General features: G+C 38.5%; 3 protein-coding genes across 3 annotated transcripts; all 3 read right to left on the bottom strand.

The window, feature by feature from the left end:
* Nucleotides 1-4,893: 4,893 nt before the first annotated feature.
* On the bottom strand, nt 4,894-10,595 carry LOC308136391 (high-affinity choline transporter 1-like; the record flags this gene model as incomplete). Its single annotated transcript, XM_080504729.1, has 8 exons — nt 4,894-5,412; nt 5,483-5,700; nt 6,225-6,378; nt 6,753-6,899; nt 7,922-8,070; nt 8,362-8,517; nt 10,213-10,326; nt 10,412-10,595. The coding sequence occupies 8 exons, from the start codon at nt 10,593-10,595 to the stop codon at nt 4,894-4,896; spliced, it is 1,641 nt and encodes a 546-aa protein (XP_080360855.1).
* A 2,550-nt stretch (nt 10,596-13,145) lies between these two features.
* On the bottom strand, nt 13,146-16,896 carry cfap161 (cilia and flagella associated protein 161; the record flags this gene model as incomplete). The annotated part of the gene is made up of 8 exons (XM_080504728.1): nt 13,146-13,314; nt 13,708-13,781; nt 13,949-14,071; nt 14,220-14,255; nt 15,354-15,435; nt 15,528-15,745; nt 15,854-15,943; nt 16,825-16,896. The coding sequence occupies 8 exons, from the start codon at nt 16,894-16,896 to the stop codon at nt 13,146-13,148; spliced, it is 864 nt and encodes a 287-aa protein (XP_080360854.1).
* Nucleotides 16,897-18,224: 1,328 nt separating this feature from the next.
* cers3b (ceramide synthase 3b) lies at nt 18,225-22,640 on the bottom strand (the record flags this gene model as incomplete). Its single annotated transcript, XM_080504842.1, has 10 exons — nt 18,225-18,344; nt 18,434-18,587; nt 18,679-18,785; nt 18,924-19,052; nt 19,250-19,342; nt 19,445-19,495; nt 19,611-19,668; nt 19,755-19,873; nt 21,771-21,888; nt 22,468-22,640. 10 exons carry the CDS (start codon nt 22,638-22,640, stop codon nt 18,225-18,227), a joined length of 1,122 nt encoding a protein of 373 aa, XP_080360968.1.
* Between the last annotated feature and the right edge of the window lie 399 nt (nt 22,641-23,039).

Raw genomic sequence — 23,039 nt, 5'->3', positions numbered from 1 at the left:
TCAGACTGAGCGGAGTGGGCGACCGGACCAAGATGGCAGCGCCACCGCTCGCCAGCGGTAATGGGGAATAGCGGTCGATGGCAGCCGGAAGCTGTCGGGAAAACCCGGACTGGATTCAGTTCCGGAGGATTGATTTTCAAGGCAGACGACACTGCTCAGAAGACGCGTACCTCGGGAAGTGCGGGAGGGGTTCAACTCTTACGACCAAAAGAGCCGGTTTGACCACTTTACAGAAAATACATTTGCCAAGACTTTACAAATCATGTTTAACTTTCAAAATGAAGATAATACATCATCTTTACTGTATTTTCCAAAGTTGTGGTTTTTGTTGCGTTCAAATACGACAATTAAGAGCAGATGGCATTTTCTAATAGTATTTTACAATTGCATCAATTTCAGCACTTTTAGCTGTTTTAGTTTTTAGTCATTTTAGCTGCCTAAATATTTGAGCTCTCTTGTGCAGTTATTTGATCCCTTTGGTGTACTTTAGCTGACTTATAGTCTTGACATATGTAAATACTACCAATATTGACTTTTAATACATTTAGTATTTCTTTGGATTTTGACATTAGAAGTGTTATTATTTATTTAGATTCTATAGATTTTAAAAGTAGAAGTGTTTTTGTGGATTGACCATGTTAATTTCAATCTGCCTGTTGTTTTTCTATCTATCTATCTATCTATCTATCTATCTATCTATTCTATCTATCATTGTCATTTTACCTGTTTTGGCTAAATATTTTTTTTCCGTTTACTTGACAATCAGCTGAGACATTCGCCTATTTAAAAGTTTCCTTGTCATCTCAAAGTGCAAGATATAAGCGACATGAAAGATCACATTGAGATGTTTATTTACACATCATTTTGTGTAAGGTACAGGTGCCACTGAAGAGAGGCAGACTTCAGCCTCCAGTAAAAAGGAAACTATGAGGCCCAACTACCCCCATGAACAACCTTCATGCATTTCTCACCTGCTTCTGAACACTTTCAAACTGGGAGCTTTCCACGAGGAAGGTGGAAGGTGTTTGAAAGCTCATAGATGTTACTCTGACATCAATCAACAAGATGAAAGTGAAGAAATTGACTTGCTTCATGCTCGAATAAGCTGTTATTATTATACTCACACATTCCACAACACTGCCTCTCAACTTTTCAGTCAAAACAAGCTTGCTGATTGAAATTCAAAAGCTTGCAACAGTTTACAGATATGCAACAGTTATAGCAAGTGTTCAATGTGTTGAAAGGATAACACAAAGTAACCACTGGACAGCAAATGTGGATAAACATGTTGAGAAAATAGAGATTATTTACAGGTTTGTTTGTCTATTCTATGGACTCATGCAAAACCATTGTATGGTTTTCCCAGTGACTCAACACACAACCATGTTCAATACGTTAAAGTATCATTCTTTAGAGCAGAAGTGGGCTCTCCCGATCCTGGAGGGCCACAGTCCGACATGTTTTCAATGACTTCCGACGCCAACACACCTGAATCTAATAAATGTGTCAACACACAGCTCTGCGGAAGGTTTAATGAAGAGCTACTCCCGGGAATCAGGTGTGTTGAAGCAGACACGTTAAAACCATGCAGGAATGTGCCGCCCATCCCCCAGGACCACAGGAGTCAGGAATCATTAAGAGGAACACATGTGGATTAACAAACTATCAAAGCTAACTTTTGCCTGTGTCCCTGACGCTGGTACAAAATGTTCAGACATTGTTTCAGTCAGTATCAAATAAATATTACGTCTACTGCCTTTGAGAAATCAGTTGAGGTAATATATAACCTTTTTGAAAAATGCAAAAACTGTAGCCAGAGTGTGCAATGAATTTACTCCATGTTGACTGAATAACTTTGTCCAAAAGAGAGATGAATCATTGACTAAGAATGGGAGAGTTTCACTCTGAAGGTTTTCAGCATCGACTTCTGTCTACGTGCATTTGTACTGATCTTTCCTCCATATGATATGATTGACGTTTTTTGGTTGAGTGGTAAAGTTATACTTTATCGGGGGCACAGAAGGGGCGAGACAGACAAAGAGGCAGAGACAGGATGACGAGTTGTCCATGCACCCAGTGAACTTCCCAGTCAACAAACTCTCACACATCTTGACTACAGTGTTGCCTCATTTCATATTGTCCACCAGAAAGTCTTCTCTTTACAAGAATCACAAAGACAAATCATATCAAATTATTAGAATATTTTCAGCAACTTGACACATTTTTGTTTCTAATTTCCCCGAACACACCAGGTCACACAGTGGACAGAGCCAGAAAGTGAAACGAGAATGTTTCTGCTGACCAGTAGTCCTATTTTCTCACACATACTGGACACTTGAATTGTACTTCGATTTTGTCCAATCCGACACATTGGTCATGGAAAACGTGTAATTTGATAATCCATGAATAATTGTGGTTCACACCGCTTATGTCAACATCATATCGGTTACAATCTCGTATTTTTTGAAGCAGGTTGAAGGTCTTGATCATCTTTAAATGGCTCTGCTGGAAGTAAATACTTAGAGTTCCTTTCGTATTCTGTATTTGTGTTTTTAAACAGGCATCATCGAAATCAAGAAAATTATATTATCACTTTTTGTCGCTTTGATAAATAGGGCAGCATTCAATACTTTTGCACCGGAGTTGTACGCCATAGGTTGCGTTGCACACTGACGTCACAGGACCACCGGAAAACCCGACATGGATCATTATTATCCAAGCACAGACTGCCGGCTCTTTCTGTCCCTTTCGTGCATCCCATCCAGCAGCTTTCATGCAGGTAAGGGTTTAGATTTTTACACATTAAAAATGTATTTGCAGTCAGTCGTGTTTCATATTTACTTCTTTTTTTTTTTTTACCGAATTGAAAACCTACTGTGACGCTCCAGAAGGGCACAGGGACCATCTATAAAGTACAAACTCCCCCGAAATATAGTAAAATACAGACTTCCCAATAACTTATTTAATGCTTCTGCACTCTGCAGTATGTTGTAGATAAAGTGAGTTTCAATGGTGATTGTTAAAACGCATTTGAAATTAACTTTTTGAATGGAACAATGCTAGCTCTCGAGAACTGGAATTTGGATGATCTGTGCTTCCTGCCCCCTCGTATTGAGTCTGCAGTGTGTGGATTAGCTCACAGCCTGATATCACCTTTGTTTTCTGCTGCTCTTTGTCTTATCCTTTTCTCTATTATAGCCCCCCAAAGACACCACATCTCACCTCCTGATCTGCAGGTTTCTTCCTGCAAGAAATGTGCTTCTGGTCATCATGGAGACATACAATGATCATACTGCAACACATACTTTCCAATATGATATATTCATTTAAATATAGTATAAAATCTCTATGAATTATTATTATTTGTTTTACATTTTACACTTTTTTATACTATGTTTGCCGCTTGGTAACCTGGTAAAACAGATGCTATGCATTACAAGGGGATTGAACCGAATTGTCCATTGGTAGCTACCAGAATTCCCTGGCTGTGTTTTGAGGAAAATCAAAGAAAAATTCTTCAAGAAAATTGAGATGCTCTTTAAGTTTATGTGTTTAAAAACAATGCCTTCTGCCGATTAAGTAAATGCACAAAATGGAAACATGATTTGCATGACAAACCTATTTGTTGGTGAAGCCAAAACTGAGACATTCAGTTAGATTTAACCCAATGATGGCATTTCAGCTTTCAGTTACTTGCTTAATGTATATAACTAAACGTCAATGCAACATATTAAGTCAAAACCTAAAAAAAGGAATAATGTGTCATAATTAGAACTTTCATTAACATATTTATAGAGTTACAGTTGAGGAAACACACGGATGTTTCTTCAGACTGACAAATTACAAACAAGTTCGGCAGTCATTAGAACTTCAGCTAAGATTAAGACAAACAGTATTGAAAAAAAACAACAAATACAATATATCCCAGATCCAATGACACAAAATGATAAGCCATTAATATCATTGTTACAGTAGTTTCTTTGTAATCGGTTGTATGCAAAACGTCAAATGTCAGTGACTGTGGATTATTTTAACCCCCGAGTTTAAACCAGGTTAAAGTCTGTTTGTTCAGCAGTTCAGTGTCGCCCTCTGCTGCTGCTGGCGCGACATTACAGTTCATTCAAACTATGTTCCCCAAAGGTTGGCTTCTCAACATTGGGAGATGGTCGTCCTCTGTGCAGTACTGCTCCGTTTAAATTATGCAAGACATTGTATATATTTTAACTTCATCTGTGAAAATCTCTGCATCATCCTCAAGTCCAATAAATTCCTTCTAACTGTCATTTCTATCCATTTGTCTATGTATCAACACTGGTGCAAAAATAAAACCATATAATTTTCATGAAATTGTATGACAAAGCAACTACAACATTTTTTAAAATCTTCTTAATACTTCAATGGTGATCCCTTTGAAGAATAAAATTGTAATAAACACGTCTACCAACAAGCACTGCTCGTCGGTTATTGAACAAACCTCAACATCTCAAGTACCTCTAACAGCATTCAGGCACTCCTTGTTGTAGTGCTAAATAAACACAAGGAGGCAAACAGCCACTTAAAATGGGTGAGAAAAGCCAATATTCTCACACTCAAATAGCTTTATCTGCATTGAACTCACTTTAAAGGCTTTAGTAGACAAGACAAGATTTGAAAAGTTATTTGTGTTAAGCACAGCTTAACGCTCATTAAAAAAAGGCTAAGAGGAGCTAAAGCACCTGTAAATGAAATCTAATATCTAATATCAAGTTCAAAATCACAAGGTCTTCTTATATGACCTGAACCTTTTTGGATTAAATAAAGGCAACACATTTCCTAATTACTTCCTGGAAACCTTGTGATCACATTGCTGCTCAGACATTGTGTAGTTCTAGTATACAACAGGTTACATTAAACTTATAAAATGGTCTGAACTGTGTTATTTGCTTCCTCAACTGGGACAGGAGGCATTTCTTCCAGCTGGATCTCATGTTTCTCTTCAAACGCTTTCAGTATATCCCATGACTGAGGAATCAGTCTATATCGGAAGCCCAGGTCCAACAGTGTGGACACAGCAGTAATACATACCAGAGAGACAAGCATGGCAACTGTTCTGAAAGGGAAATACTGTACAATGTCTCCATTTTCTTCCCTCCAGCCAGGGTACAGGAGCAGAGGAGGGATCCCAAGCACCGGCTCCCCACTCATCAAACGCAGCCCCAGACCTAGTATGTAACCACAAAGGGCACCGTAGGTATTGGCATAGCGGAAGAACAGCACGCAGACCAGCTGTGGGAACACTATGCAGTAGAGTAAGTCTCCGCTTAATAACCAGAAGGCCAGCACGCTGTCGTCTGCCAAGCTCAGGCCAGCTCCACCCACGCCCACCAGCAGGACAGTAAGACGAATCACCCACTGCAGCTCCCTTTCTGAGGCCTGTAGGAAGAAGAAGAGTTACTTTACTTCACGTCCAATTACCAACCCCGCCGCACACCCACACACACACCTGCTTCCTCAAAGTTGTCTTGTAGATGTTTTGCGTAAACATGGATGCTGAAGACAACAGTGCAGAGTCCATGGAAGACATGACCGCTGCAGCCACAGAGGCAATGCCTAACACTGAGACCCATACAGGTGCCAGGTTCTGCAGAGCAAGTGGCAAAATCTTCCCTGCATCCCCTCGCTCAAACGGAGGAGGTAGACCATATGAAGTCTGGTTCCAATCTGAGATTTTTTATTTTTTTTTGAAATGGAGACATAAAGAAAAAAACTAAAACCACAAGAGCGAAATCAGAAAAATTGTGAAGACATCAAGAATGCATTGTAGAAAGAGGAGACACATTATTTAAATAAGACAAGTATTAATCAACAATTTATCACAGGAAAGTCTGCAAACACCTGTCCAGGGTGTACTGTGCCCTAAATCAGAGCCAGCTGGGACTGGCTCCAGCGCCCCGCTACCCTGAACTCTATACAAGCCGTATAGAAAATGGACGGATTGAAGTTCAGTAGCAGAAGTTCACTTGTGCGAATCCCACTGCCAACAGGTGATTGCTAAAGGCCCCTGTGTCAAGTCCTTAACCCCCCCCCCCCCCAAAAAAAACCCACAATCAGACAGATTGGGCACACAATTTAGAGTTTGTTATATGTGACCCTAATAAATCAAGCCCATTGTTATATGTCATGAGTGACATAAAATGAGAATGAACATAAAGTATGTGAAGCTCTGCATTAATTTTTAACGGTACCTGCAGCGGCAGCCACCATTCCAATGATCACAGAGGGTATTCCCAGGATGAAAACTAGCACAGCAGCTATAAGACAGGTGATCTGAGCCTGAACAGCAGAGGCCGCAGAGAGGATTCTCTGGTAGAAAGCTTGATATGCCAGTCCACCTAAAGCCTTTAACACACAACAGTAAACACATACACATTTCACCGCACAAATACTGACTTAATTTTGTTAACCGGACAATTAACATTTAGTGATCAAAAGAGTTGTTTTTACCCCTTGCCACCAAATAAAATGTGTTTTCAAACGAATGTAGCTATCAAAATTAACAATAACTTTGCTTAAAATCTTTAATATGTGGTTGTGTAATTAATATGGAAACTGCAGTTTTTAATGAGATTGTGAAATTAAATGATCACAAGCCATGATCAACTAATAGCAATGTCCAGCCACATTTTCATAACTTAGAGACAAAATAATCTGTGGCGTTTCATAAATGTAACTGTACGACACAGAGTAAAATAAAGTATGTTTTCAAATGTCACCAGTAAGAGAAACTCATCCGTCCATCTCCCAGCATCTTCCAGCTCCAGCTCTCCAAACCACGGCGTTCCACTTGACTGATTATTGTGGGGCATTTGTGAGTTGCCAGTCACTGCAGGACTGAGCATCAAAAAGGGAACACAAATCCACTGCAACAACGAAAACAAAACAAACATAGTTATAGCAAAACTCCAGACCAAACAGTATTTCTTAAAGATACAGTAAAATCCAGTGAGAACTACCAGTCTAAATGAAAGTTAGTGTGCCGAACCGTTTTGATGAGTGTGTGCTTGTGAGTGTCTGGCATGTTTAGATGTCACTCTGCTCAGGCACACCTGAATGCAATGAGATGCTTCTTATCAGGCTTTTCGCAGCTTGAGGACACATTTATTACAATCTTGTGTCCCGGAGCAGGATGATGTCTAAAACATGCACGACAATGGTTCTCCAAAACAAAAAACATTTGAGAACTTAAAAAAGTTTTTTTTTGCACAGATCAACGTGGTTATGTCATTGACCAGAATTCAAGATCAGTGCAAAACACTTGAACCTGGATTTACAGAAGGAAGGGTGAGAGGTGTGCCTTTATAGAATATCTGCAAAGTCAATAAAATTGAGATGAAGGCAATTAATTTTGGATACATTTCTTGAAAGGTTTTTTTGTTGACAAGCCTGTTTAATTCTCTATTGTGCAACATGTAACATGAAGGCATTGTGAGGTGAGCCATGGAAGAGTTGTGGGATTTCTGAGAAATACGAATAAAATAAAATAGAATAAAAAACAATAGAATAGCTTTATAAATACCAGTTCTCTCATGTGCACAAGCTAACCCGGCCATAAGAAAGTAAACAGCAAAAGGAAAAGTCCAGTCACTGCCAAGTCTGATAAATAAAAAATACATGTTTAATTGAGCGAAGAAAAGCCCACCATCACACCTGACATAATTTATCAATAATGATGAAAAAAAAAAAATTAATTCCTGACAGATGTGGCACCATTTTCTATAGCCAGTTGTTTTCCGCCTCTGTTCAGTTCCTTCAATTTCCAGTTTTGAGAATACAGAATGGGTTTCTTTTAAACTAAGGCTTTCAGGTTTAGTACATACACATTACACCAACTAATTTGCTGTGTGTGTGTGTGTGTATATATATATATGATTGTAATTCTTACCATGCTGACAAAGATGAAACAAAGTTGAATGATATCAGTATATGCGACAGAGTAGAGACCCCCTAGAAATGTGTACAGGATTGAGACGACTGCTGAGATGATGATGGCGATGGTGGATGACAGTCCAAGAATTATGCTCATCGTTCCTCCTGAGAATGGTATAAAACACTTTATAAGAGGATACAGTTACACCCAAGTAAAAGCAGACATGTATCTGGTATTTGACAAACGCATAAGCAGACAGTTGGAGGCTGGTGACGTGGGCTGTTCAACCGATGTGTAATTTGCACCACAGGCAACTCACACGAGCACAAATAGCCATTGCAAACCATTGGAAGAAAAAAAAAAGATAAATAAATAAAACAATGATTGATGGAAGAATCAAAGCATCAAGCATTCATTTTTGAATAGACAACATGAGATAGGAAGTGGCCTCTTACCCAGAGCAGCAAGAATAGCAGCGACCCACAAAATGTCACTTAGAAAAACAGGGAGCAGGAGTATGGCCGTGAACGTGTTGCCATAGACGTTCTGAAATGGGTCCAACATGGTCACATAACGCTTGGACCTCATAGGTTTTGCAAAAACCAGTCCTCCTAGAATAACGAAAGAGCAAAATATTCTACAGAAAAAACATTTTCAGGTCATCAAAATAATTTTCTTTCCATACACATTAAAGATTTACAGAGCTGAAACAATCAGAGCATGAATCATTCAACAGAAGTGGTGCAGAGGCGGTAGTTCATAAACAAGAAAGTTGATAACAGTTTGTTTGTGAATGTAGTGAGCCTAAAATAATCATGAAAATGCAAATATTGAAACTCCAAACCCAATGCGTTTTTATGGGTTAATACAATACAAATTAATACAATTGGTGCAGGTGGGATACCATTTAGTACTTTTTTCCAAATAGTACAAACAACATGCATGTGACCTGAAATTGCCCATGGGTGTGGTTGGTTGTTTGTCTCTGTGTTTGCCCTGAGGTAGACTACTGACCTGTCTTGACCCTGCCACTACCTAGCTGGGATTGGCTCCAGTGCCCCAGTACAAAGAATAAGATATAATGTCATGTGAAAAAACTAGGACGCCCCATTAAATGTTTAGTTCTCAAGAAATGTTCACATATTGATGTCTAATCTTGTTTTCATTCAGCTCTGGAAAAGAAAGAGATTTAATTGAAGCTAAACAACAAAGATTAACCTTGAAACAGGGCTTCATTCTCCCTCACATGCTGATGGTGGAATTCACCTCATGAAATCTAAACTTGGCAGTGGTGGGTTAGAGGTTATGGAGATGAACTTGGGATCAGAAGTTCACAAATTTGAATCCCACAGCTGACAGGTCACCACTGTGGCTCTCTGGACTTGACTCTTGTTCGGCAGCAACTCACCTGTCTTCCTCTGCTCCCAGTGTGTTTAGTTAAGGTTAGTTATATATAGGACGGGTCACATGCAGGGAAAGGAATGTCCCTCAAGGGGATTAATGAAGTATGCTTTCTTCTTCTACAACCTGCATGCCACACAAGTCAACTGGCCAGTTTATAGCTTGCTGGTTGAACAGAGCAGCAAAAATCTCCATCCTGGACAGCAGCTGTTGAACTTGCTGCCTCCGGGCAAGAGGTTCAGGTCCTTGAGAGGTAGGACGAATAGACCAAGGAACAATTTTTATCAATGGGCCATCAGATCTCTGTACTCCTGCTCTGCACTTGGACAGTCTTATTTATTGTTAGAGTACAATGTTTTGTACTTTGTGGACATTTAATCTGTGGAGGATGATTCGTTTTCATCTCACACTTTTTGAGGACAAGGACAGCATTCATTCATTCATTCATTTTGCTGATCTTTCTATATTTTCACAATAAAATCAGTTGTGAAGGTCTGTTAGACTCTATAGGGATTAAAAATGATGGTTAACAGTGATATCAGTGTGTAAAGCTCTGCAAGTGTTGTACCCATTACAGTCAAGGTTTTCTTCTTGCGATTCCTTTTTTTTTTAACATTAGTCTGTCTTCATTACATTCATCTCAAATCCCATTCAAAATTGTGTTTTAGTAAAATCAACTCCACTCATTCTAATTTGATCATGGTCACTTCTCACAAATTGCAAGTCACAAACACCCACCCTTCCAGTCTCACGGTGCACACAAGCGACACGATTCATAGAGCACCATTCCAACATGAGGCATTTCAAGGTACTGTGCAAGAATTTGAAAGTCAAACAACACATCTCAAAAATGTTGGAAATGTTGGCATAAGTTGGATATAGTGTTGTTTGTTTCAGCTACTTACCGAAAACAAAATTCACAACATAAGCAGGAAGCCCCAAAGCCCAAATGAGGCCTTTGACAGGAGAATACACAGCCTCAGAAGTTCCCATTATGTAACCTCCTCCAACCCATGTTGCTGACATAAAAACAAATGAAGATAATTACATCATGAAACACGAAAATAACGAGTTGTACTGCAATACATATAATGTAAATACTACCTGTCATAGTAAAAACACCAACAAAGAGATTGATATTGCGGCCTCCCACAATGGCAATTTCGCTCTTATTGCCATCACATGTCTTCTCAACTTTCCTGGATTTACGAAATCCCCATATTCCGCTTAGGAGGATTAAAATATAAAAAACCACCACAGCAACCAGTCCAGGAACATCCACTGCCATGGTTATCTGGTGACAAAATCAACCCACAGCCCATCACTGACATTGGTATATAAGAAATTAAGGATTATTTCCTTCTCTTCATTTCAAGGCAGCATCATACAGTGGTGTCACAATTTCATTTAGAAGTAGCTACCATAAAGCGAGATCATAAAGATAAGAGTGAAGTTATTTCCCTGTTCATGATATCTGAATTGCCTTTAGGACACTGAGATCTTTTGACAGTCTGGGTAATATATAACACAGATTAAGACAGGACTCTTGAGCAACAACTGTTCATCTTCACAGCTGGAGCAATTAAACTGTTAAGAGGTTTTCATATAAGACAGAATTCGTGGGAACGTTGTTGTGCTGTGTGTCATGTCAAGTCGCCAATGATGGTTAAACAATATCAACTAAAAACAACAACACTATCACAATGTGAATACAGCCAGATGCACCACAGCATTCCCTTCATTCGCATTTTCATTGTTGAAACAAGGGCACATAACTCACTAGAAGTAATGCATGGTATGACTCTTAGTGTGTTAATAATATACAACGTTTACATCTGAGCTGGCCACGTGAACACTGCTCAAGAGCTGTAAACCATATAACGTTAAAAGCATTAAACTCTTATCGGTTATAGGTCAGGGTGCCAAAAGCCTTCAGGAGTACCTGGAGTACTAAAAGACAGACTGTTCTTATCGCCAATATAATGGTTTATAAATACAATAATCTCCTCAGGAATGTAGTAAAAACCAGCTCTAGATCTGTTCACCTTAGTAGTTTACGTGCTCCTAAGATGACATATTTTCCTTTCAGAATCTGTCTGATACCTGATGCATATATCATACTAATGTGGCCACATAACCAACACACTTAAGACATTTACTGCATTTTACGTACCTTTTTCTGTGCGAGTCAAGTCCTTTCTTTTTTTTGATACCTTCCCAGAAAGTTAAATATCAGCACTATGAAAGAAAAAACACGGCTTTCGGAGAATTATCTCATGTTAGTTCAGTCTACTGTTCAGATTATTCGGTTAACCGTTAAATAGAAAGAAAGAAAGAAAGAAAAAGAAATGCCTTTCCGATGGTCGGGACACGTGAAGTGAACAAACGCACTCCGCTGTGAACTCGGACTCACTCTCGACTTCATCTCAGAGGTCAGGAGACGCGCTCTTATTTAAATAAATGACGCCTGTCATATCTTAAGAAGTATAGACGTGAACACGTGACGGGTCGCGTTGGTCTCTAGACACAGCTTCCTGTTTACAGCCCGCAGGTGTTTGACCCCGTATCCACTGGAAATTTCCTGCACCCTTCCTCGAGACGACAAAGTGCAGCCACTGTTTGGTCACGTGCCAAAGCAGACAAGTACAAATACTTTTTTTTTTGTCTGCATGAACTTCCCTAATTGAAACAACAGTGTGTATTTTGAATTTCCGATTTTTCCTAAATACGGAGCAAATTATACAAACAGCACTGTATTAAATTAGGGAACAGCACGGGTAAAAAAAAAAAGGGATGTTTATCAAAAACTACTCAAACTATTGGTTACTTTTGAACCATAGTTTGGAATTGTACGATAGCATGCATTCAGTTCAAAGAATTAAACGTACAAAATGTTTTTCCTGGTAAATTAATAAATCATCCAGCCATCGTCTTTACTGCTTTTTTGGGTCATCTCAGCTACACTCTGTGAGAGGACAGAATAAACCCTGTAGACATCTTCAGTCCATCACAGGGTTTAAATGTGTGTGTTGAACACACAGAGACTGACAACCACACACTTGCATTCACACATCGGGGCAATTTAGAGTCCCCAAATAACCTCACATACATCGTTTTTTGGACCGTGAGAGGAAACTGGAGTGGAAAACCGCAGAACACACAGGGAGAACATGGAAACTCTATGACCTTCTCATTGTGAGGCGAGAGCACGAACCACTGTGTCACTGTGTAAATAGAAATATGAAACAGTATTTTTGTTTTTGTTTATAGAATACGATGTAGAGAGGTGACTTACACGGCGTAAACAAAGGTACCCCCCCCCCCAAAAAAAAACAAAAAAACCAAACGCATTAAACATTATTTCGACCACATCATACACAAAAATCCTCACTCAATGTAACAACTGTAGTTGTAAAGGTTTTTGTTTTGTGTTTATGGTTTGGTTCTTCTAATTCTATTTTTATACTTTATGAACTGCAGCTGACTAGAGTCCATAAAAATGTATGGTATCTTACCTTATTTGACACGATGGGCCAACCTTCCACAGCATGGTTTGTCCTTCATACATTCTCTGAAGAAATGATCATTAAATGATCATTTTCATAAAAGGACTGTTTTTGCATGTCGACTATGGATACATTAAATCATTAAAACATATTAACATCTGAAATCCCTGTCTAATGTTAATCCTCCTCAGCCTGGTTTCATAATTTATCTGTGTTGGCTCATACAGGAGACGATGACAATGAAAACATTTAAAATTATGTATCGATGTATTTTTTTTATATAGTGTTTGCACAGGTTAAAATCGGTCAGCATTGGATTAAGATGACTGTTTTTATCCTGTGGGCTCCGTGTTGCTGACTGCTGCTGGCGGTTGGCTGTTGAGAAGTGCGCCCCCTGCAGGGTCAGAGGTGCACATGATCCAGTGATTCTTGTCCCGTTCAGCTTTATGGGAGTCCAGGAAGGTGTGAGCTGTTACCTCATACTCTTTTCCATACCTGGTGCTGCAAGAAAACAACTGTTAAGCACCAACATTTTACCACCGGGCATTGAAATGTGATGTTTATTGGCATACTGGAGGTTTGTTGTCAATGTAACTGTGTTTTTTTTGTGACAGTCATGTTGGTTATTTTGCTGTGATACATTAGAAGGCTTTTTGAATCAAGAAAGCTATTCTGTGCTTGGTTGGATTACTTTTTTTTCTCAGAACAATGTTTCTTGACACTCATATATCCCTGGAAATCCAGTTTTGTTTTGTTTTTTTCAGTGTGAATATTAAGGAAGCTGAGCATCTGGTCTGTGCTCTCAAAGAAATTGCCAAATCTGTGTCTTTATCAGGATTAGACTTAGTATCTGGTTTTTAATTGTAACAGCGTTTCAGAAGAAAAATGTAATACCAAAGGACTTGCTCTTCCAGAACAGCGAGGGCCCTGTTCGTTTTGCAGTGTACAATCAGCACCTTCACATTGGCCTGAAAAAGACAGATAAACTCTGTTGCTCCATGCATGGAAAATATCAGTGTCATTGGCTTGAAGGAAACAGAAATCATGTTGACAGCGTGTTCATTGAAACATTTCAACAACATAAGTGGTGCCATTGCGGAATGAGAATGGTTTAAACATACAGCATAAAACTTACAGTTACTGGCTGACCTTCCTGCTCAAGCCTCATCAAAGGGTTTAAGTACATTATGTTCCACCAAGACAGAAAGGAGCAGCCCTCCTCAAGGGTTATTTCTTGGAGGCGGGATTTCTTTGCATACTGTTGAATAAGTCGCAGAAATAGGACAAGGAGTTTACAAATCGGTAAACACAACAAACATAACATCGTCACACTCTTAAGCATGAAAGATTGTGACTTGTATGCAATGGTAATTATCTCTTCGCTGTTGTAACTTTCAAAAATGTACCTTTTCAAAACTTTGTCGGTCACTTGTTAAGTAAAGCTTGAGGAAAGAGAAAGAGAAAAACAAAGAGCTTGTAAAAGTGCAACGACAACAAAACTCAGTCATAGATGAGTTATTAAACACCAAAGGTCTAATGCAATGTCCATCAGCGGTGCACCATGAGAAAGACCCCATGCTGCTCTCCTCAACCCACCTCAGTGTGAATAGAGCAATGCTTGTAGTATACTACACTTTGCCTTACTATACAAAATGTTAGGTCTTTGTCAGGAAAGTCACTTTTAATTAGCAAAAAAAATGGATTCCTTGGTTTTTAACAGTAACTTGTTTAAGAAAAAAAAAACGTGCTAACCAGCTCCTTCACACATTTTTTTTTTTTTTTTTTTATCAGTGAGGCCACAGAGTTCAGGAAAGGAGCGAGCGAAGCCATTCTGAATTGCGCAAACCAATAATATACACCATAGCAAACAGTGTAAAATGGAAAGTTCAACTAATTTATGATATGGAATGTAATTCAAGAGATAACAATGTTAAAGAACTTCCTCTACCTTCAAGCATTTTGGACTTTCTCAGCATGTCACAAGCTCCAAAAATAAAAGAGTTATTTTCAATTGATTTAGCATTTCTGATCATTACTTTGTTTGATCCAAAGTCCCCATCTAAGCTAAGAGAAATCCATGCATGCACAAGGAGAACAAATCAATGGCACATAAGGCTCAGCCTGGTCTCGAAGCCAGAACCTTTTCACTAAGAGGCGAGACTGCTAACATATAGAGCTCTGTTCAGCCCACCCAGTATCTAGTCATCCATTCATCTTCTATACCACTCCATCAATTTCCTACTTATCAAAGAAATAAGCACTCCTCAGATGATCTAGCCGTTACCTGCCAACAATAACAACAACTTACAGTTACAGTTCATTCTTGCTGACACACATTTTTCTTATATTTGTGGTCCCAATTGCTGGTATCACATCTCCCATAATGCATCTCTGTTTTGACGAGCCATAACTAGTCAAAGCCATATTTAGTCAGACTCTGCCCTTTCAGTTTGCATCAGCTTCCAAGAGAAACTGAAAAAAAAAAAGCTCAAGAGTTTTTTTGTTCATAGCAAGTACATACATTTGTGAATGTGACTTACTCCCATGGCAAAGCCACTCGTTGTTTTCAGGGAAAAGCTTTGCCCGAAGTGTAGAGCCGATCCTTCAGGACTACCATCAACACTATAGTAACACAGTTGTGCAGGTTTCAGTTTAGCAGCATCACTAAGAGTGTAGAGGTTGCCGTGCTGTTCTCGGCGTGTTTGTGTGTTTACCTGGTAATGATGAAGGCTGTGCGAGTGCAGGGCTGGATATTTCTTCCTGCGCTGACTTCACATGGAGCTTGAATGCCTGGTGAAGGAGTCTTTGTCAAGTTGTCAACGTTTGCGTTTATGCTCATCGCAGTACATTCCCTGTTTTCTCCTCCCATGTTCACCAGCATCACGACATTGCCAAAATGCAACAGGCCGTCATTTGTCAGAGAGAGATTCACCTACACATGTACACAAGAAAAGGGAAAAAAAAAAAAAAACCCGTCATGACCACTGTTATTTCAAGCAACAGCAGCATTCAAAAGTTTATTTATTTACATTTATCTTACCGGTTTCAAAATATTCTCTTCAAGGAGGTCGACTTTGTGGATAGGAAGCTCACCCTTTTCTTTTTTCTTCAAATATTCCTTCATTTTATCCTGGAAAGTCATTGATACATAGTGTGAGTATAGATTATATACTGTGAGTGAAATGATTAAACACGCCATTTATAAAAAACATCAATACTATCTCTAAACACTCTATTTCATCATTTCAGTATCAATGTGATTTGTGTGTATGTCCTGTTTAAATTTTGCTTTTTAACACCATTTCACACTACTGGAGGAGTCCTTGCAAACTACACTTTACTATCTCTGATACTCAAACTACCACTTTGAGTGAACACAGGCAGAATGCATTCATTTTCATATTTTTATTCATTCAGTTTACTGCTAATTTAATTAACCAGTCTCAGTGTTTTATAAGGGAGATATGACCGAGGTAGCATGTAATGTAAACAACAAATTGATTTCTTGCTATCGTTATTATTAAGGACTATAAGAGATGCAGCAAGACATCTGAAATGACACATTTTACACCCTTAATAGAAAAAGAATATAGACAGTTTTAATAATAGCTATATATGATTATCATTTGGTCCACTTGAAGTCACGCTTTAAATCCTATATACAGTAATGGCAGTTTGCTGATTGCATCTTCTTGTCAGTACATACAAATGCATCATGTCTAATTTCTAGGTACTTGTAACCATCTCTGCCACCTCAAGATTTTAAGTAACACATCTTACAGATTCTCCTTGAATTAATCTTCATTTGACCAAATACTAGTTAGCTATATTTTATCTAAACCTTCTGTATATAACTGCTTGCTGGCATAAAAAAAAGAGTATTTTCAGTTGATGTACGCAAACTGGAGACTTACCGATTCTGAAATAATCAGATGCTCTTCTGCATCATGACACGTTTTTTTGGTTTTTTTAAGATAACATTATTTGTTTAAAGTCATGTTTAATACAAACCTCTTCTAATATCAGATCCTCGTTCCAGTTTCCAATCTTCACGCGGTTCTTGTAGATCCCTTTTCCTGCCATCGTGGATATGAGCCTGAAAATACTTTCGGACAATTGATAACTGACGATTAGAAACCAAGAAGCTGCTTCAGTTTTCAATTTGTTTGTTAAACGGTTTCCATGGGAAGCGATGTGGTCAGTTCTAGCTGTTTGTCGCGAGAGGGCGTGCTGGTACTTCCTGTTCATTTCAGACGTTGGTTCTCACTGACGTCCCACCAAAACAATAAAAGAACGAGTGGATTATTAATTAATGATAAGTTACCATATATCCAGTTTTTGGAATACATGACAGGTGCTACGGGCGAGAGGAAAGAATTATAGGCCAATTTAAAAAAGTGAATATGGACGAGACATGAATAATATAATATAATATAATATAATATAATATAATATAATATAATATAATATAATATAATATAATATAATACAAATGTATTATAGTAACATTAATATATCACTGACTGAGAATGTGTTTGTTTGTTGTTGTTTTTTTTGCTTCTGCAGGCAGTAAGTTTGATTAATAGTATTATTAGCCGTATTAATTTGTGTTGTATTAACTAAATTAAGGCGAGCTCTCATTCACTGGAACGTCACTTTTATTTTGAAATACGTTTGCGTATGTTCTTACAGTAACAATTCATGGTGTAATTTCAAAAACTGTGGTTTTTGAAATGGGGGCTGGCTTGACACTATTCAAATAGGCTTTATGTTGAAATTGTAGCAATTTTTGAAAGAAAAAAAATACTCTTTTCAAACCGTCTAGTCTGTTCCACAAAGAAAAACTTCAAATCTAAAGGTTATTATGTCAAGATTTGACTGGTTCAGCTGACTCAAGAAGAATTTGGTTGTATGTGGTCACTGAATTAAAATGTGTTTAACACCCATAGTCTAGTGTGTACATTGCTCTGATTTTATTTTATAAAGATGTAGAGAAGATTGGTGCATATGAAAATGAAAAAGAAAGTTATTTTGTGCATATCTCAGAAATACAGATGTTGTAGGGAAACACCAGATGTACAAAGTTACATTATTGATTTTGTTTCAAGTGATTCGGTTTAGCATTACATCTCTGAATAAAATGGCACACGGAGTCACATTACAAGCTTGTAGAACAAGCTTTTACATACATTCATCAGGGGGATTTATGTACATTAATTATAAGTACAATAAAATATGTTGTAGTTCTGAATTCATAAAACTCCAGAAACGATGTCACTCCATATAAGTTCATGCATCATCCTTCACAGTTCCTTCAAGAACAACATTCTCTGATCAAGTGTATCTTCATTTTTTTTTATGCAATTAGATTATGCCTGCTGCATCTTTGTTTCGGTCTGCGGATCGCTCTGTCAGTGACCATTGGCCCTGTCTCTGGCACTAGAGCCATTCATGTGACACAGTTTGTGATTCCGTTCCTTCGTTGTGTCACTGTCATCCTCTTCTTCATCACTCCTGTCATCACCTTCCAACTGCAGGGACAAAACGAGCCGGTGAGTAGAGGTACAATATGAGGATTAATCTCAGAGAAGCAATCAAATAAGAAAAATGTGTTACACACCTTGCCGAAGAGGAATTTATAAAGCATTCGCAATATCAGAAAAGCCCAGTAGATGTGGAGGATCAATAATACCACCAACATGACGTTGAAGAAGTAGTAGCCAAAGAAGGGGGGATAGAGCTCCACAGGGTACACCCATGTACAGTGAATCAGCCTGGAGATGTTATGCACACATATTATACAAGTGCAAGTCACAACAGTCGTTATGAGGCATTATTCTGCATGCTTTCCTTTATCGCACTTACCAGAAGGGAAAAATACCAAGTCTTGTCACCAAAAAGAGAATTGTAAACACCACAAACATGCTGTTAGCCGTCTTCTGCCATTTAGCATAGTTTAGTACTTTTGCACCCTACGAAAGGAAAATGGAGAAAAATCATTAACACTATTAATATTCTGAGCTAATGAATGCTCTCATAACGGAAGTTATCAACAGACTCACAATATTAAGTACCACGTGTAGGTAAACTATTGTACCGACAGCACTGACCTCAAGCACTATGTCAGAAGAGTCATGAATTGCCATGACAAGTGTTCCAATACGGATATAGTTTGAAATCCAGGAGAACGTCAGAAGAGTCAGTGTGGCTATATGATGAATGACTTGCTCCTTAAAGTCCTGCACACATATATGATGAATGAATGGATCTGATATGCCACAGTGTTAAGAAATGCTTTTAAAGATGGAACACTAATATAAACAACTTTATTTATACAGACGTACAGTTCTCACAAAGCGACAAGAAAACACAACAATGTGCATAATGTGAATTATAGATTCAGTCGATTAATGTCTGCACAAACCTATATACTTACTTTGCGTTTCACATCAAATGTCAGACTAAGCAGCAGAGAAAGATAGAAGCCCATTTCCAAAAGGTAGTACCAGTATTGGGATGGCAGCATGGTCTGCATTGACATAAAAGCACAAGCAAATAAGCAAGTACATACACGCAACATGTAGTTATTTATCGCGGAAACCATCCTAACGTTGAAGAGAAAAGCACTTACCTGTTGAGGAAATCCTGCCCAAACCTCCCTCAAATTATAAACCCAGGGTTTCTGAAGAGTTTGAAAAAAGAACTTTAAAAACCTTGTGAGATTGAACTTGAACAATGTTCTTGTACACATTTCTTGCGCTGTATAAAAAGTAAAAAAAAAACCACACTCGACTCACATCATAGAGAGCTAGGACTCCTCCAAAAAATGTGAAAAAGTAAAATGCACATCTCCAACTGTTGACAGGCAAGAACATAGACGTGACATATTTTCACAATCGGACATGTTCTCACGCAATCGTCAGACGTAGACTGACACACACCTGGCTTCACAGAACCTCTTTCGAAGTCCTGGTCGTTGCTGGTTCCTCCTCCTCCTGAACCACACCTCGACTCTCCTCTCTGGCCAACCCGTCTTCTTACACAGTGACCGCACATCAGCCTGAGACACAAGATAGACCATCAAAAAGTTGTGCACCTTCCAATGTTGGGTCCACACTCTTATTATAATACAACAGAATAGTAGAGAGGAGAATAGAAATGATTATCATTATTGATGATGAAAATCTGTAGCAGCTTTTCAATGGGCTGACCAGGGCTTCGACAATGTGGTTCTTGGACTCGTCCAGTCGACACATAAAGCTGAACAAGCTGAAGCTGTCTTAATTGTACCTCACATGTTGGCACACTAGAGGACACGAACAATTGACTGGCACTATGCCATCTTGGAATTTGGAGGAGCAGCGTCAGAACATCATTATGCTACTTTAAAAGCCTCTGCATGCTCAGCTTCTTGCAGTTGAACCATAAAGCAGCAATGTATATCAGTGTGACGAAGGCCCAAATCATACAGATATGCAGATGTACATATACAGAGTTATGACTTAAAATATGCATAACTGGAAAAAAAGAGAAAACTGAAAACATAGAGATGACACGTAGATATGTTAATTAAGTACAGGTCATAAGAGAGACACACAGGTATCACAAATTAGTGTAGGTGCCAAGGACTACTGTGTTAAAGTTATGTTAGAAATTACCATTAAATATTAGCAAAACCTATATATTTCCATTCAAGCAGTCAAAGGCACACTGATCAAGTCCTGAATATAGAAATAGATGGTATAGATATGATTAAAAAAAAGTTGAGTCCATATTTTTTTTCGGAATCTATATAGATCAATTCATATCTTTAAAAAAAAAGCATACTAAAGCACTTGTTAAAAAAACTGTCTACAATTGGAGGCCTGTTGTTTAAAACGAGACAGTTGGTCCCAATAGCTGCACTCGTATCATTGTACTGATCTCTGTTTGAGCCTCACTTGAGTTATTGTAACTTTATCTGGAATTATATATACTCTACTTGCACTGCAAAACTTCTGACACTAGACACAAGAGTCATGGTCATGGTCAATGTCAAACTCTGCAACAAATGCTCTCTTCCATAAATATGGTCTGCTAAAGCTTCCTGAAGAAAATCTTTAACAACGCATTTATTATGTATAATGTTGAAACAGGTCGAACACTGGATTGTGCGAACCCATTCCATTATACTCACCTTCTCACCAACATAATACTATAAACTGCTTCTAAAAGGGAAATATAGGACAATAAAATTTACTGTTTTTAGTATATGCCATAGAGGTCCAAACGTATGGAGCAACATAAAACAATCAGCCACATTATCCAAAACTGAAGAATCAACTACTGGAGAATTATGCATGTGGTTTACATGTGGCTTATTACTGCTTTCTCTCTGTACATCGATCAGTTCAAGGTAGAAGATATCAACATTACATAATGCCACATACGTGGGCTGTAGCTTCAAAAACGTCTGTCACTAAGCTGTTTGGAGAAAAGCATGACCAAAGCATCTGACCTCAGTGAGCCGTACTATGATTGCATCGTGGGCCATCAGGATTAATGTCGGGGTTTATTGTGGCCAGATTCTCTCATTTACATCTCAAGAAGTGCTGTGCCTGAATCTTCTTTCTATCTTGGTATGATTCAATCTTGAAGACCTTCTTTTCACAACAATCCAGCTCAGGTATGATATTCAATAGGTTACATTCTGGGGTGGTAAATGAGGAAATAGGTAAATTAGCAAATGTTTCCACAAATGACCAATTTCTGAGAAAAGAAAACCAACCCAAAAACTTCTGCATGATGATTTTTGGCTTTGAAGCGTATAAAGTTAAATTGTAAGGATGTCAGTATTTAAAATCTGTTGTTTTCAATTTCAGTGAAGAACTGCAATCATATATTTCATGTTTTCGTAGTGCACGACTTTATTTTTAAACATTGTGTGAACCGCATCAAATTTATTTCTCTTAACATACCTGGGAAGGCCGGCTGGACTGGTGACAGAAATACTTTTCCAAAATGGGGCTTGGTTCTGCTGGGAGTCGGATCCTATCTCGGACTCCCCAAACATTGGCTAATGGCCTTGCCAGGTACCTGAAACAGCACAAATAACATCGTTACCCTGGTTCTTAAGACAAGACTACTGCAACATTGGTTTAGGGTTGTGCAACATAATCCCCAGATCCTGAAACCAGATGAAGAAATTCTTTAGAGGAGCTGGAAGGAATTCACAGGATTCCCGAGGATGATGCAGATAGTTTTTTACAGATGAACCTAAGATATATCTTACAGAATTCAGTGAGACATGTACTACATAGAGGACTTGACATCCCAATTCTGAGGACCAAACCTTTGAGGAAACATATTCATGAAGAGACCCAAATCATAAGAAATAGACAGTGTGTAGATCAGGATGTGAGCAGATGCTTTGTCTCAGTCAGGACATGATGACATGTTTCAAGAGAGATTTGACAGCTTTCAGATTGTATGACTCCTGTTCATGTCAAAAAGTGAGGCAAACTGTCTTTCACATGATAACTAAAAGGCTGAGAGTGTAGACCAGTGATCCAACGACATGGGATGTATACAGAAGAGTGACAGTGGTCTGTTTTTCCTTATCAGCATTGCTGAACTTACTGACACACAAGCACATTCTACTAAGCATATCCTCACCTTTCAAACAGGTATCTGATTAGAAGCAGGCAAAGGGCACAGGGTAGTATAGCGTACAGATGAGAAGCTTGAGCATAGATTCGACCTTCGTTGTCCTTTAAATGAGACCAGGACACGTTAGCTGGAAGCCACAAACGATCCCACCACAGCCACTCACCGACTGTCTGCAACATGGTGCTGGCAAAGACAAAACAAATACTCAAACAAAAGCCCAAACTTTGGACTTCTTTTTAAAACCAAGACTAAAATTGTTCCTATATATAATTAAATATTGGCTGTGTGTGTGAATCAACACCGATCTCTGTTTCAGGACACAGGTTGATGAATGTTAAAAGAATGAAGTCATTTATAAGTTGTCATGCACATATGGTGTTCTTTCTTTTTTCTTTTGCTTGCCTCTTGTGCCTCTTTTAATTGATTCATCAAATAATTACTAGTAGATCAATGAGAGGTGTTTGTATATCTTTTAATTGTGCACATGATCAGCTGTCTTAAAAAATGTAAAGCCATCACAATCATATGTCTTTTCACAAGACTGATCACATACTGACATAGTGTCTGATCCTGAGGAT

The sequence above is a fragment of the Blennius ocellaris genome (assembly GCF_963422515.1).
Source record: "Blennius ocellaris genome assembly, chromosome: 11".
In the NCBI taxonomy this organism is placed as follows: domain Eukaryota; kingdom Metazoa; phylum Chordata; class Actinopteri; order Blenniiformes; family Blenniidae; genus Blennius; species Blennius ocellaris.
The sequence above is the reverse complement of the archived record's forward strand: the minus strand, read 5'-3'. Positions and strand labels throughout refer to the sequence as shown.